The sequence below is a fragment of the Zea mays genome, chromosome 6 (assembly GCF_902167145.1).
Source record: "Zea mays cultivar B73 chromosome 6, Zm-B73-REFERENCE-NAM-5.0, whole genome shotgun sequence".
NCBI classification, from domain to species: Eukaryota; Viridiplantae; Streptophyta; class Magnoliopsida; order Poales; family Poaceae; genus Zea; species Zea mays.
Genome location: NC_050101.1, coordinates 109,261,333 through 109,274,328, shown reverse-complemented (window position 1 = coordinate 109,274,328; position 12,996 = coordinate 109,261,333). Strand labels below are relative to the sequence as shown.

Here is a 12,996-nt window from a genome sequence, read left to right as displayed (position 1 = left end):
GACTTGAAATCCTAGAAAATACTTCAACTCCTCCATCATAGACATCTCGAATTTTTGAATCATGATCCTACTAAACTCTTCACAAGTAGATTTGTTAGTAGACCCAAATATGATATCATCAACATAGATTTGGCATACAAACAAAACTTTTGCAATGGTTTTAGTAAAGAGAGTAGGATCGGCTTTACTGACTTTGAAGCCATTAGTGATAAGAAAATCTCTTAGGCATTCATACTATGCTCTTGGGGCTTGCTTGAGCCCATAAAGCGCCTTTGAGAGTTTATAAACATGGTTAGGGTACTCACTATCTTCAAAGTTGGGAGGTTGCTCAACATAGACCTATTCACCCCATTTGATCACTTTTTTGGTCCTTCAGGATCTAATAGTTATGTATAGTTTAGAGTCTCTTGTTTAATGGCCAGATATTTCTAATTAATCTAAGAATTTATGATATTTTTTTAATTTTTTATCATGTCTGATGAGAATTAACGTAAAGGCTCAATTGGGTCCTGAATTAATAATAGAGTGAAAATTAATCCAGAGGATCTATTAGAACCTTCAATTAGTAATACCAAGATATATATAAGATAGTAGAGTATAGTTTAAATGTTGGCATTGTTCATTCTTTCTTTTGTTATTTAATTTATGCTTTCCACGGTGGTTGGTGGTTACGTCTGAAGGGTCCAAATAATGCATGAAGAGTTTGAGGACAAGAAGTCTGCCCTAAAAATAGCGATGCAAAGGCATGGTGTCCAAGCCATACATATAGCGCACTAATTTTATCAGCAGAACAGTGGTATTTATAGGTCCTAGTGCCCAGGCAACAAGAGACACGAATAAAGCATCGATCACGACAAGATGGCGTGCACAGACAATGCGATGAGAGCCTTGTTCCTCCTGGTCCTCTTCTGCATCGTGCATGGTGAGAAGGAAGAGTCAAAGGGCATCGATGCGAAAGCGTCCGGGCCTGGTGGGTCCTTCGACATCACCAAGTTGGGCGCCTCCGGCAATGGCAAGACAGACAGCACGAAGGCTGTGCAGGAGGCATGGGCATCGGCGTGCGGCGGCACTGGGAAGCAGACAATCCTCATACCCAAGGGCGACTTCCTTGTCGGACAACTCAACTTCACAGGCCCTTGCAAGGGCGACGTGACCATCCAGGTGGATGGCAATCTGCTGGCGACCACGGACCTAAGCCAGTACAAGGAACATGGTAATTGGATCGAGATTCTACGCGTGGATAACCTGGTCATCACCGGCAAGGGAAACCTTGACGGGCAGGGCCCAGCCGTGTGGAGCAAGAACTCCTGCACCAAGAAGTATGACTGCAAGATCCTTCCCAACTCGCTGGTGATGGACTTCGTGAACAACGGGGAGGTGTCCGGGGTCACGCTGCTCAACTCCAAGTTCTTCCACATGAACATGTACCAGTGCAAGAACATGCTGATCAAGGACGTGACCGTGACGGCGCCCGGGGACAGCCCCAACACGGATGGCATCCACATGGGCGACTCATCCGGGATCACCATCACCAACACCGTCATTGGCGTCGGCGACGACTGCATCTCCATCGGCCCTGGGACCTCCAAGGTGAACATCACTGGCGTGACCTGCGGCCCCGGCCACGGCATCAGCATCGGCAGCCTAGGGCGGTACAAGGACGAGAAGGACGTCACGGACATCAACGTCAAGGATTGCACTCTTAAGAAGACAATGTTCGGCGTCCGCATCAAGGCGTACGAGGACGCCGCCTCCGTGCTCACCGTCTCCAAGATCCACTACGAGAATATCAAGATGGAGGACTCAGCCAACCCCATCTTCATCGACATGAAGTACTGCCCCAACAAGTTGTGTACCGCCAACGGCGCCTCCAAGGTCACCGTCAAGGACGTCACCTTCAAGAACATCACTGGCACCTCCTCCACCCCGGAGGCCATTAGCCTGCTCTGCACTGCCAAGGTCCCATGCACCGGCGTCACCATGGATGACGTCAACGTCGAGTATAGCGGCACCAACAACAAGACCATGGCTATATGCACGAACGCCAAGGGCAGCACCAAGGGTTGCCTCAAGGAGCTTGCATGCTTCTAGACCCTCCGTCGACTGACCCATCTCTCTAGTTATAATTTTTCTCTCGTCCTTGCATTGCATATTAGTTGCTATCCATTGGTAACGCACAACAGTAAAACGACAAACATCCAACAGCTATATTATGTTCGACGGTGTAACACCCTGAATTTTAGGGTATAAAATTTCTTCTCTAAATGCAAACCAAATTCAGGTGTTACCTCTTGTCTCTCTCTCTATCTTTTCCTTTTGATTAAAAGTAAGTGAATTAGGCGAGGGTTTAATTATTTATTTTGTCAAAACTTATGTGAGTCATGAAATGTTGTATCATGCTGAGCCTAAATTATTCTTTTGTTTGATGCACATGTTTGAATTGGTTTGAATTTGAAATTTGGTTTGAGTTTGATTTGAAAACCATAAAGAAATTAAAATAGAAAAGACATTAGAAATTTCAAAAAAAGAAAAGGAAAGCAGCTCGAACCTCCTCCCTCCTTGGCCTTTCGGCCCATCCAGCCCAATTAACCTCCCGCATCCGCTGACAAGCGGGCCCCACCTATCGGCGCCACGCCCCACTCGCCCTCTCCCTCTCTTCTCAGTGGGACCGCCCCATTAGCACCGTGCCCTGCTCGCCCGCGCGTTCCCTCGCTGACTCGCGGCCCCTATTGTCAGACCCATCCCCTCCCCTGCAACTGTCGCGCCCGCGCCCATGGCGTGCGCCCATGCGGTCAAAGCACACCCACATCCCCACGACCTGCCCATGTCACCCGAGTGCTAGGTGAAGACCCCGAACACTCCCTCAGCTCGCCCCTGCCTCACATTCGCTCTTTCCCAGCCCTCGCACTCACCCAGCCGCAACGCCGCCCCCCGCTGTTGCTTCACCTTTCTGTTGTCTCCGCTGGACTTCTGCCAGCGCTTTGGCCATGGTGAGCTTTGCCTGAGCTTGGCGCACCGGGAACCCACGGTGGTTTCCCCTTTCCTCAAATCCTCTACCCGATTTGCGCTCCACCTCTCCCCTGCGCAGGTCGGAGCTCGCCGCCGTCGTGATTCTTCAACGTCCGGCCAACTAGAGCCCCATCGTGCTGTGCCAAGCTACCCGAAGCACCGTATCTGGGTAAGTGACATTCCTGTGTCCCTCTTTTGCGCCAATTCTGCTATACGTGGGGGATTTCGGCCATAGAAGTTGCCCCTCGGCGAGCCGCAGCATCTTCATGGCGTTCGACCACTGCAACCCCTCCCTGAGCCCGAGCTTAGGCCTAGAGCACCCCACCCTCTCCCCGGAGCCTATGCCAACCGCAGAGCGCCGGTTTAACCCTCACCGCGACGGGTATTGCTCGCCAGAGTAAGCTTGGGTTCGCCCGAGGGTCCCCCTCCACCGTCTGCCCGTCTTAGTCCTGTTCTCGGCACCCAGACCTTGCCATAGTGCTTGCCGAGTCCTCCCCAACCTCTCTAGCTACCTAGACCAACCCCAAGTGTCCTAGAAGCCCCGGTCTGCCTCGCCTCCAGCGACTGCGCCGCCGTGTCCGCGGAGAGCGCCACCCCTAGCTGACCAGAGGAGACTAAACCCCTCGTGCCGAATCCGAACCACCCGATCTTGATCTGACGGCCCGAAGTCGTGGATAACGGTTCGCGTGGTTTGTGGAACCAGAGCCATCGATCTACAATTCAGTGGCCAACGCTCCTCGTGTCCTCTTCATACTGCTGACCCATGGGCCCCGTGTGTCAGTGCCTCAACCCACCCGAGCCCACCTGTCAAGAGCCTGCGCCCTCGCTCGCTATTCTAATTTGGACCTTTGGTCGGAGATCGGACGGGTAGCGCAACCCCGTACCCCTTCGCGTGGCAGTTTTGCTAAAGAGACCCTCGCTTTTTAGAAATCAACCAGCTGTCCCTGGTTTTCACGCGCAGGCCTCTGTAATCATACGGATTGAACCCTAGACTTCTATTTATTCACAAATTTAGGCCTAATTTTGTATTTTAAACTACAAAACTTGTTTATTTCATATCTTTTGCATATGAACTTCAAATTGAGTGATTCAAATTGCAAAATGTTCATAGGATTATTCTCTGTCCAAATAAATTATGATCATTCACTGTCTGTACGTGTTAATTTTATGCCTAGACTATAGGTTAGTATATGTAATAGTTTGTTTACTAAATAAGAAAATAAAAAGGAAAACCCTAATGGTAATTAGATGTTTAACCTTGTGAGATTAATAATATGTAATGTATGAATTTATCCCTGGTATAGTTTTGTGTCTCACTAAAATTAGTGGAATTAAAATTATGCAATCCATGGAGATAGATAATATTTAGGGAATCACAAACCACTAGTGTGCCAGTTCACTATAGCACCTAAGTTGACCTTTTGTGTTTACATTGCTTTGTCAAACTTGTGTTCACTTGGTTGTATATGTTTGGTGTATTGTTCATTTGTCTTTATCCAATTGCATTGGATGCATGATCGCTTTGTTTAGACAATGAGCAGCTAGTGGTTCCTTAGTGTGTTGCTGAAGATCTTCCTGAGCAACAACCTGGTGAAGGCAAGAGTCCTCTGACCTACTATGTCCTACTTACTTTATAGTTCATCGTCCCGCATTACATTATTTAAACCTAAGGATTAACTAGTCTGTATTTACCTTATCCTTGTTTACCTTTTTGGGTTTCTAAGATTTATGCTATTGCTTTAACTTAATCAATGAACATGATGTGAATCTTTATGATACAATGATGTTATCTCGATGATGTTCTTGTGATACTTTAGGGGACTTAGGCTGTTTCCTGAGTACCTCTCCGTAAGGACCTGTTCATTGAGTGACCACCTGGGATAACAGTACAACCATGAGTGTGGAATGGGACACCCTTAGCTGATTAATTAGAGGAACTTGAGGTGTAGTTGGCTTCGCCGTAGGGCGTCTATGGGGTCTAGGCACAACACTTGCTCTGCCGAGGCTGGTTGCCGAGGTTCTTTCGATTTGGTTTTGTTAGTCACCCTTCCTGTGGGGAGAATTATTGTGTTTATCAAACTAGAGAAACCTAACGGGCGACTATGACCTCTAGGGAATCTTTGTAAAGGCTACGTAGTGTATCCCTAGCCATTCACCTCGGTTGTGAAGATCGAGTTTGTACAACCTAGGCTGGAAAGGGATCACGACTCGTGGGTAAAGTGTGCAACCTCTGTAGAGTGTTAGAAACGGGTATATCAGCCGTGCTCACGGTTAAGAGCAGTCTTGGGATCCTTTTGATTAGAAGAACTTTGGATACTTTTATGATTATGGTTAATGATGATAAATATAACTTTGATCTCTGGTATTTCCTCTTGGAGGGAGTACTTTTAGGTAATAACTGGGTTTATTGCTAAAACATGGCTTTACTACTAGGTAATAAATATCTGACCAACTAAAAGCAATTGCTTAACCTTAACTCCACATACAGCTAGTCCACATTAGCCAAACGGGACATTTGCTGACTACGTTGATGTGTACTCACCCTTGCTTTAAAAACCACCCCACCCAAGGTTATTGCCAATATATTCAGTGCTCAGGAGGAGATGCAGGCAACATGGAGGACTTTGAGGAGTTCCAGGACTACGATGAGTTCTAGTTATGTTAGTGGTGAACCCCCAGTCAGCTGCCTGTGAAGGCTTTATCAGATACGCTCACTTTTTCGCACTTTGATAATAGTAATGACAATGTTATGTTAATGACTCCGTGGATGTCTTAGACATCTTGATGTAATAAAGTACTATTTCCACTATTTACTTTGAGAAATGTGTGATGATGTCCAATTATGTAATCGCTATGTACGTGAGTTTCTGATCCTGGCACGTATATGGTTCGCATTCTGTTTACCTTCCAAAACTGGGTGACAGACGACCTCCTAGGCGGCCATCGGATAGAACGTTATATCCAACGGCCTAAGGCAGCCGCCGGACATAAGATCCTACGTTCGACGGCTGTTAGACGGACCGTTAGACATAAGGTTATTTTCGATGGCTATCAGATAAGCCGTCGGACATAACCTTATGTCCGATAGTCGCCTAGGAGGTCGTCGTACATAAGGGATTTTAACCCCGTCAGCGCCCGCCCGTGTCGTTTCAGTTCCTTTCTTCAAGGAACTCACAAGTCGAGGCCGCCACCACCCACCAGCCGCCGCCGCCGAGCACCTCCCCAGCCGGCGCCGGCGCCCGCCCCCCCTGACGCCGCCCGAGCACATGGCCACCTCCGTCACCATCCCCGATGTCGCGGGAGCCGCTCCGACACAGCCCGCGCCCGCCTCGGCCTCTGCCCCCGCCCCCGACGCCTTCGGCGCCTACCCCGACCCCACCGGCGCTCGCTTCACTGGCTCTACGTCCAGCTAAGTGAGTAATTTTGTGACTTTTAGTATAATTTTGCATATAGATTGTTTGCTTTTAGTTATATTTAGTTTGTTATGTCCGACAGCCTGAGTTTATTATGTAATTAAATTAGCTTGTTTTAGTTTATTTAGTGGTTCCTATATAATTTAAACTTTTAATTTCTGAGTGTAATTATTATGCCCTCGGAAATAAGATCATTTTATATGATTTAGGTCCCGTGAAATAATTTTTCAATGTAATATTGTATTAGTGTGGTTTATTAGTAATCATAACTAATTAAGTTAACGTCTCGTATCTAGTATGGAGGAGGATCGTCGATGGATGTATGAAGGTTGGAAGAAAAGAGGTGCTTTATCAAGTGAGTGGGTTGCCAAGACTGACGCGTTTCTTGACCATGCTTTTGCTCGGTTGGAGACTGGAATCGATGTTAGGTGCCCTTGTAGAAAGTGTCGGAACATTTATTTCCTTGACAGGGACTATGTTGATAGATCTTTGTAAGAACGGTTATATGCCAGGCTATGAGGTGTGGTGCACCACGGTGAGGACCCACCTCCTCGTATTGTATCGTAGGTTCAGTCACATGAAGAGGGGGCTACGATAGGATGGAAGAGATGCTTGACGATGTAAGCCATGAGCTTCTACCCGTCGATTTGGAGAACCCTGGTCAACCCTCCGATTATGAGGATCCTCCTACGCCTGAGGTTCAGAAGTTTTTCGAGCTCCTTAAAGCTACCGAAGAGCCATTGCACGAGCACACGAAAGTGACCGTCCTTGTGTTCGTGACTCGACTTATGACTATTAAGTCTAAGTTTGCATTCTCAAACAACCGCTACAAGGAGCTTCTGAACTTGATCAGTGATGCACTTCCGGAGAATCACAAGATGCCAAAGGACATGTATCAGTCCAAGAAGTTGCTATCTGGTCTCGGTATGGACTACGGAAAAATCGATGTCTATGACAATAACTATATGATTTTCTGGAAGGAGACCATGAGTGAGAAGAAGTTTACAGTATGTGGTGAGCGTAGATTCGTAGAGGTTGAAAACGACGATGGCTTGATCGTGATGACCGAGATAGCACGTAAGCAGATTCATTACATGCCTCTTATAACTCGGTTGAAACGTTTGTTCATATCCAAGAATACAACCAGACACATGAGGTGGCACAAAGAAGGGGTACGCTAGAATCCAGATGTCATGGCGCACCCAGCTGATACACATGCATGGAACGTACTAGATGCCTTTGATTCCAGCTTTGCTGTTGAAGTGTGAAATGTCCGCTTCGGTTTGGCAATAGATGGTTTCTCACCTTTCAATCTAATTGCACCATACTACTCATGTTGGCTCATATTTGCTGTTCCATACAACCTTCTACCAGCTCTTTGCATGAAATATGAATTTATTTTCTTATGTCTTGTAATACCTGGTCCGGATCATCCTAGAACAAAGATCGATGTGATGATGAGACCCCTGATTGAAGAATTAAAAATTTTGTGGGAAGGAGTCGAGGCGTACGATTGTTACAAGAAATAGAAGTTCAACCACCAAAATTATTTATAGGAAAAGGTTAAACCCTATTTCCCTTTCAATCTCTCCCTTTTTGGTGATTGATGGCAACACAAACCAAAGCAAATATATAAGTGCAGAATTGAACTAGTTTGCATAAGGTAAGTGGCTATGTTACTTAGAATTAAACCAATTTATACTTTTACTAGATATGCATGGTTGCTTTCTTTTATTTTAACATTTTGGACCACATTTGCACCACTTGTTTTGTTTTTGCAAATCTTTTTGGAAATTATTTTTCAAAGTCTTTTGCAAATAGTCAAAGGTATATGAATAAGATTGTAAGAAGCATTTTCAAGATTTGAAATTTCTCCCCCTGTTTCAAATGCTTTTCCTTTGACTAAACTAAACTCCCCATGAATAAAATTCTCCTCTTAGCTTTCAAGAGGGTTTTAAATAGATATCAATTGGAAATATATTTAGATGCTAATTTTGAAAATATACCAATTGAAAATCAACATACCAATTTGAAATTAAACATACCAATTTAAAAAATTTCAAAAGGTGGTGGTGCGGTCCTTTTGCTTTGGGCTTAATATTTCTCCCCCTTTGGCATTAATCGCCAAAAACAGAGACTTTGTGAGCCCTTTATACTTTCTCCCCATTGGTAAATGAAATATGAGTCAAAGATTATACCAAATTTGGAGAGTGATGCGGAGTGACGGCGAAGGATAAACGATACCGTTAGAGTGGAGTGGAAGCCTTGTCTTCGCCGAAGACTCCATTTCCCTTTCAATCTACGACTTAGCATAGAAATACACTTGAAAACACATTAGTCGTAGCCATGAAAGAGATATGATCAAAGGTATACAAATGAGCTATGTGTGTAATGTTTCAATCAAAATTCCGAGAATCAAGAATATTTAGCTCATTCCTAAGTTTGCTAAAGGTTTTCTCATCTAATGGTTAGGTAAAGATATCGACTAATTGTTCTTTGGTGCTAACATAAGCAATCTCGATATCCCCCCTTTGTTGGTGATCCCTCAAAAAGTGATACCGAATGTCTATGTGCTTAGTGCGGCTGTGTTCAACGGGATTATCTGCCATGCGGATAGCACTCTCATTGTCACATAGGAGAGGGACTTTGCTCAATTTGTAGCCATAGTCCCTAAGGGTTTGCCTCATCCAAAGTAATTGCGCACAACAATGTCCTGCGGCAATATACTTGGCTTCGGCGGTAGAAAAAGCTATTGAGTTTTGTTTCTTTGAAGCCCAAGACACCAGGGATCTCCCTAGAAACTGACAAGTCCCTGATGTGCTCTTCCTATCAATTTTACACCCTGCCCAATCGGCATCTGAATATTATATTAAATCAAAGGTGGATCCCTTGGGGTACCAAAGACCAAACTTAGGAGTGTAAACAAAATATCTCATGATTCTTTTCATGGCCCTAAGGTGAACTTCCTTAGGATCGGCTTGGAACCTTGCACACATGCATATAGAAAGCATACTATCCGGTCGAGATGGACATAATTAGAGTAAAGATCCTATCATCGACCGGTATACCTTTTGATCTACGGATTTACCTCCCATGTCGAGGTCGAGATGCCCATTAGTTCCCATGGGTGTCTTGATGGGCTTGGCATCCTTCATTCCAAACTTGTTGAGTATGTCTTGAATGTACTTTGTTTGGCTGATGAAGGTGCCATCTTGGAGTTGCTTGACTTGAAATCCTAGAAAATACTTCAACTCCCCCATCATAGACATCTCGAATTTTTGAATCATGATCCTACTAAACTCTTCACAAGTAGATTTGTTAGTAGACCCAAATATGATATCATCAACATAAATTTGGCATAGAAACAAAACTTTTGCAATGGTTTTAGTAAAGAGAGTAGGATCGGCTTTACTGACTTTGAAGCCATTAGTGATAAGAAAATCTCTTAGGCATTCATACTATGCTCTTGGGGCTTGCTTGAGCCCATAAAGCGCCTTTGAGAGTTTATAAACATGGTTAGGGTACTCACTATCTTCAAAGCCGGGAGGTTGCTCAACATAGACCTATTCACCCCATTTGATCACTTTTTTGGTCCTTCAGGATCTAATAGTTATGTATAGTTTAGAGTCTCTTGTTTAATGGCCAGATATTTCTAATTAATCTAAGAATTTATGATATTTTTTTAATTTTTTATCATGTCTGATGAGAATTAACATAAAGGCTCAATTGGGTCCTGAATTAATAATAGAGTGAAAATTAATCCAGAGGCTCTATTAGAACCTTCAATTAGTAATACCAAGATATATATAAGATAGTAGAGTATAGTTTAAATGTTGGCATTGTTCATTCTTTCTTTTGTTATTTAATTTATGCTTTCCACGGTGGTTAGTGGTTACGTCTGAAGGGTCCAAATAATGCATGAAGAGTTTGAGGACAAGAAGTCTGCCCTAAAAATAGCGATGCAAAGGCATGGTGTCCAAGCCATACATATAGCGCACTAATTTTATCAGCAGAACAGTGGTATTTATAGGTCTTAGTGCCCAGGCAACAAGAGACACGAATAAAGCATCGATCACGACAAGATGGCGTGCACAGACAATGCGATGAGAGCCTTGTTCCTCCTGGTCCTCTTCTGCATCGTGCATGGTGAGAAGGAAGAGTCAAAGGGCATCGATGCGAAAGCGTCCGGGCCTGGTGGGTCCTTCGACATCACCAAGTTGGGCGCCTCCGGCAATGGCAAGACAGACAGCACGAAGGCTGTGCAGGAGGCATGGGCATCGGCGTGCGGCGGCACTGGGAAGCAGACAATCCTCATACCCAAGGGCGACTTCCTTGTCGGACAACTCAACTTCACAGGCCCTTGCAAGGGCGACGTGACCATCCAGGTGGATGGCAATCTGCTGGCGACCACGGACCTAAGCCAGTACAAGGAACATGGTAATTGGATCGAGATTCTACGCGTGGATAACCTGGTCATCACCGGCAAGGGAAACCTTGACGGGCAGGGCCCAGCCGTGTGGAGCAAGAACTCCTGCACCAAGAAGTACGACTGCAAGATCCTTCCCAACTCGCTGGTGATGGACTTCGTGAACAACGGGGAGGTGTCCGGGATCACGCTGCTCAACTCCAAGTTCTTCCACATGAACATGTACCAGTGCAAGAACATGCTGATCAAGGACGTGACCGTGACGGCGCCCGGGGACAGCCCCAACACGGATGGCATCCACATGGGCGACTCATCCGGGATCACCATCACCAACACCGTCATTGGCGTCGGCGACGACTGCATCTCCATCGGCCCTGGGACCTCCAAGGTGAACATCACTGGCGTGACCTGCGGCCCCGGCCACGGCATCAGCATCGGCAGCCTAGGGCGGTACAAGGACGAGAAGGACGTCACGGACATCAACGTCAAGGATTGCACTCTTAAGAAGACAATGTTCGGCGTCCGCATCAAGGCGTACGAGGACGCCGCCTCCGTGCTCACCGTCTCCAAGATCCACTACGAGAATATCAAGATGGAGGACTCAGCCAACCCCATCTTCATCGACATGAAGTACTGCCCCAACAAGTTGTGTACTGCCAACGGCGCCTCCAAGGTCACCGTCAAGGACATCACCTTCAAGAACATCACTGGCACCTCCTCCACCCCGGAGGCCATTAGCCTGCTCTGCACTGCCAAGGTCCCATGCACCGGCGTCACCATGGATGACGTCAACGTCGAGTATAGTGGCACCAACAACAAGACCATGGCTATATGCACGAACGCCAAGGGCAGCACCAAGGGTTGCCTCAAGGAGCTTGCATGCTTCTAGACCCTCAGTCGACTGACCCATCTCTCTAGTTATAATTTTTCTCTCGTCCTTGAATTGTCCATTAGTTGCTATCCATTTGTAACGCACAACAGTAAAATGATAGACATCCAACAGCTATATTATGTTCGACGGTGTAACACCCTGAATTTGAGGGTATAAAATTTCTTCTCTAAATGCCAAGCAAATTCAGGTGTTACCTCTTGTCTCTCTCTCTCTTTTCCTTTTGATTAAAAGTAAGTGAATTAGGCGAGGGTTTAATTATTTATTTTGTCAAAACTTATGTGAGTCATGAAATGTTGTATCATGCTGAGCCTAAATTATTCTTTTGTTTGATGCACATGTTTGAATTGGTTTGAATTTGAAATTTGGTTTGAGTTTGATTTGAAAACCATAAAGAAATTAAAATAGAAAAGACATTAGAAATTTCAAAAAAAGAAAAGGAAAGCAGCTCGAACATCCTCCCTCATTGGCCTTTCGGCCCATCCAGCCCAATTAACCTCCCGCATCCGCTGACAAGCGGGCCCCACCTATCGGCGCCACGCCCCGCTCGCCCTCTCCCTCTCTTCTCAGTGGGACCGCCCCATCAGCACCGTGCCCTGCTCGCCCACGCGTTCCCTCGCTGACTCGCGGCCCCTATTGTCAGACCCATCCCCTCCCCTGCAACTGTCGCGCTCGCGCCCATGGCGTGCGCCCATGCGGTCAAAGCACGCCCACATCCCCACGACCTGCCCATGTCACCCGAGTGCTAGGTGAAGACCCCGAACACTCCCTCAGCTCGCCCCTGCCTCACATTCGCTCTTTCCCTGCCCTCGCACTCACCCAGCCGCAACGCCGCCCCCGTTGTTGCTTCACCTTTCTGTTGTCGCCGCTGGACTTCTGCCAGCGCTTTGGCCATGGTGAGCTTTGCCTGAGCTTGGCGCACCGGGAACCCACGATGGTTTCCCCTTTCCTCAAATCCTCTACCCGATTTGCGCTCCACCTCTCCCCTGCGCAGGTCGGAGCTCGCCGCCGTCGTGATTCTTCAACGTCCGGCCAACTAGAGCCCCATCGCGTCGTGCCAAGCTGCCCGAAGCACCGTATCTGGGTAAGTGACATTCCTGTGTCCCTCTTTTGCGCCAATTCTGCTATACGTGGGGGATTTCGGCCATAGAAGTTGCCCCTCGCCGGGCCGCAGCATCTTCATGGCGTTCGACCACTGCAACCCCTCCCTGAGCCCGAACTTAGGCCTAGAGCACCCCACCCTCTCCCCGGAGCCTATG

At 46.6% G+C, this 12,996-nt stretch overlaps 2 protein-coding genes across 2 annotated transcripts; both read left to right on the top strand.

Moving 5' to 3' along the window:
- The first annotated feature begins 832 nt into the window (after positions 1 to 832).
- Positions 833 to 2,292, top strand: LOC103629734 (exopolygalacturonase). The gene has a single exon (NM_001397148.1). The coding sequence runs from the start codon at positions 859 to 861 to the stop codon at positions 2,089 to 2,091; it is 1,233 nt and encodes a 410-aa protein (NP_001384077.1). The 5' UTR covers positions 833 to 858; the 3' UTR covers positions 2,092 to 2,292.
- Positions 2,293 to 10,464: 8,172 nt separating this feature from the next.
- LOC103629735 (exopolygalacturonase-like) lies at positions 10,465 to 11,938 on the top strand. The gene has a single exon (XM_008650853.3). It carries the CDS (start codon positions 10,505 to 10,507, stop codon positions 11,735 to 11,737), a length of 1,233 nt encoding a protein of 410 aa, XP_008649075.1. The 5' UTR covers positions 10,465 to 10,504; the 3' UTR covers positions 11,738 to 11,938.
- The last annotated feature ends 1,058 nt before the right edge of the window (positions 11,939 to 12,996 follow it).

Coding starts and splice junctions, on each gene's coding strand:
- LOC103629734 (NM_001397148.1), top strand. CDS start 859: ATGGCGTGCACAGACAATGCGATGAGAGCCTTGTTCCTCCTGGTCCTC.
- LOC103629735 (XM_008650853.3), top strand. CDS start 10,505: ATGGCGTGCACAGACAATGCGATGAGAGCCTTGTTCCTCCTGGTCCTC.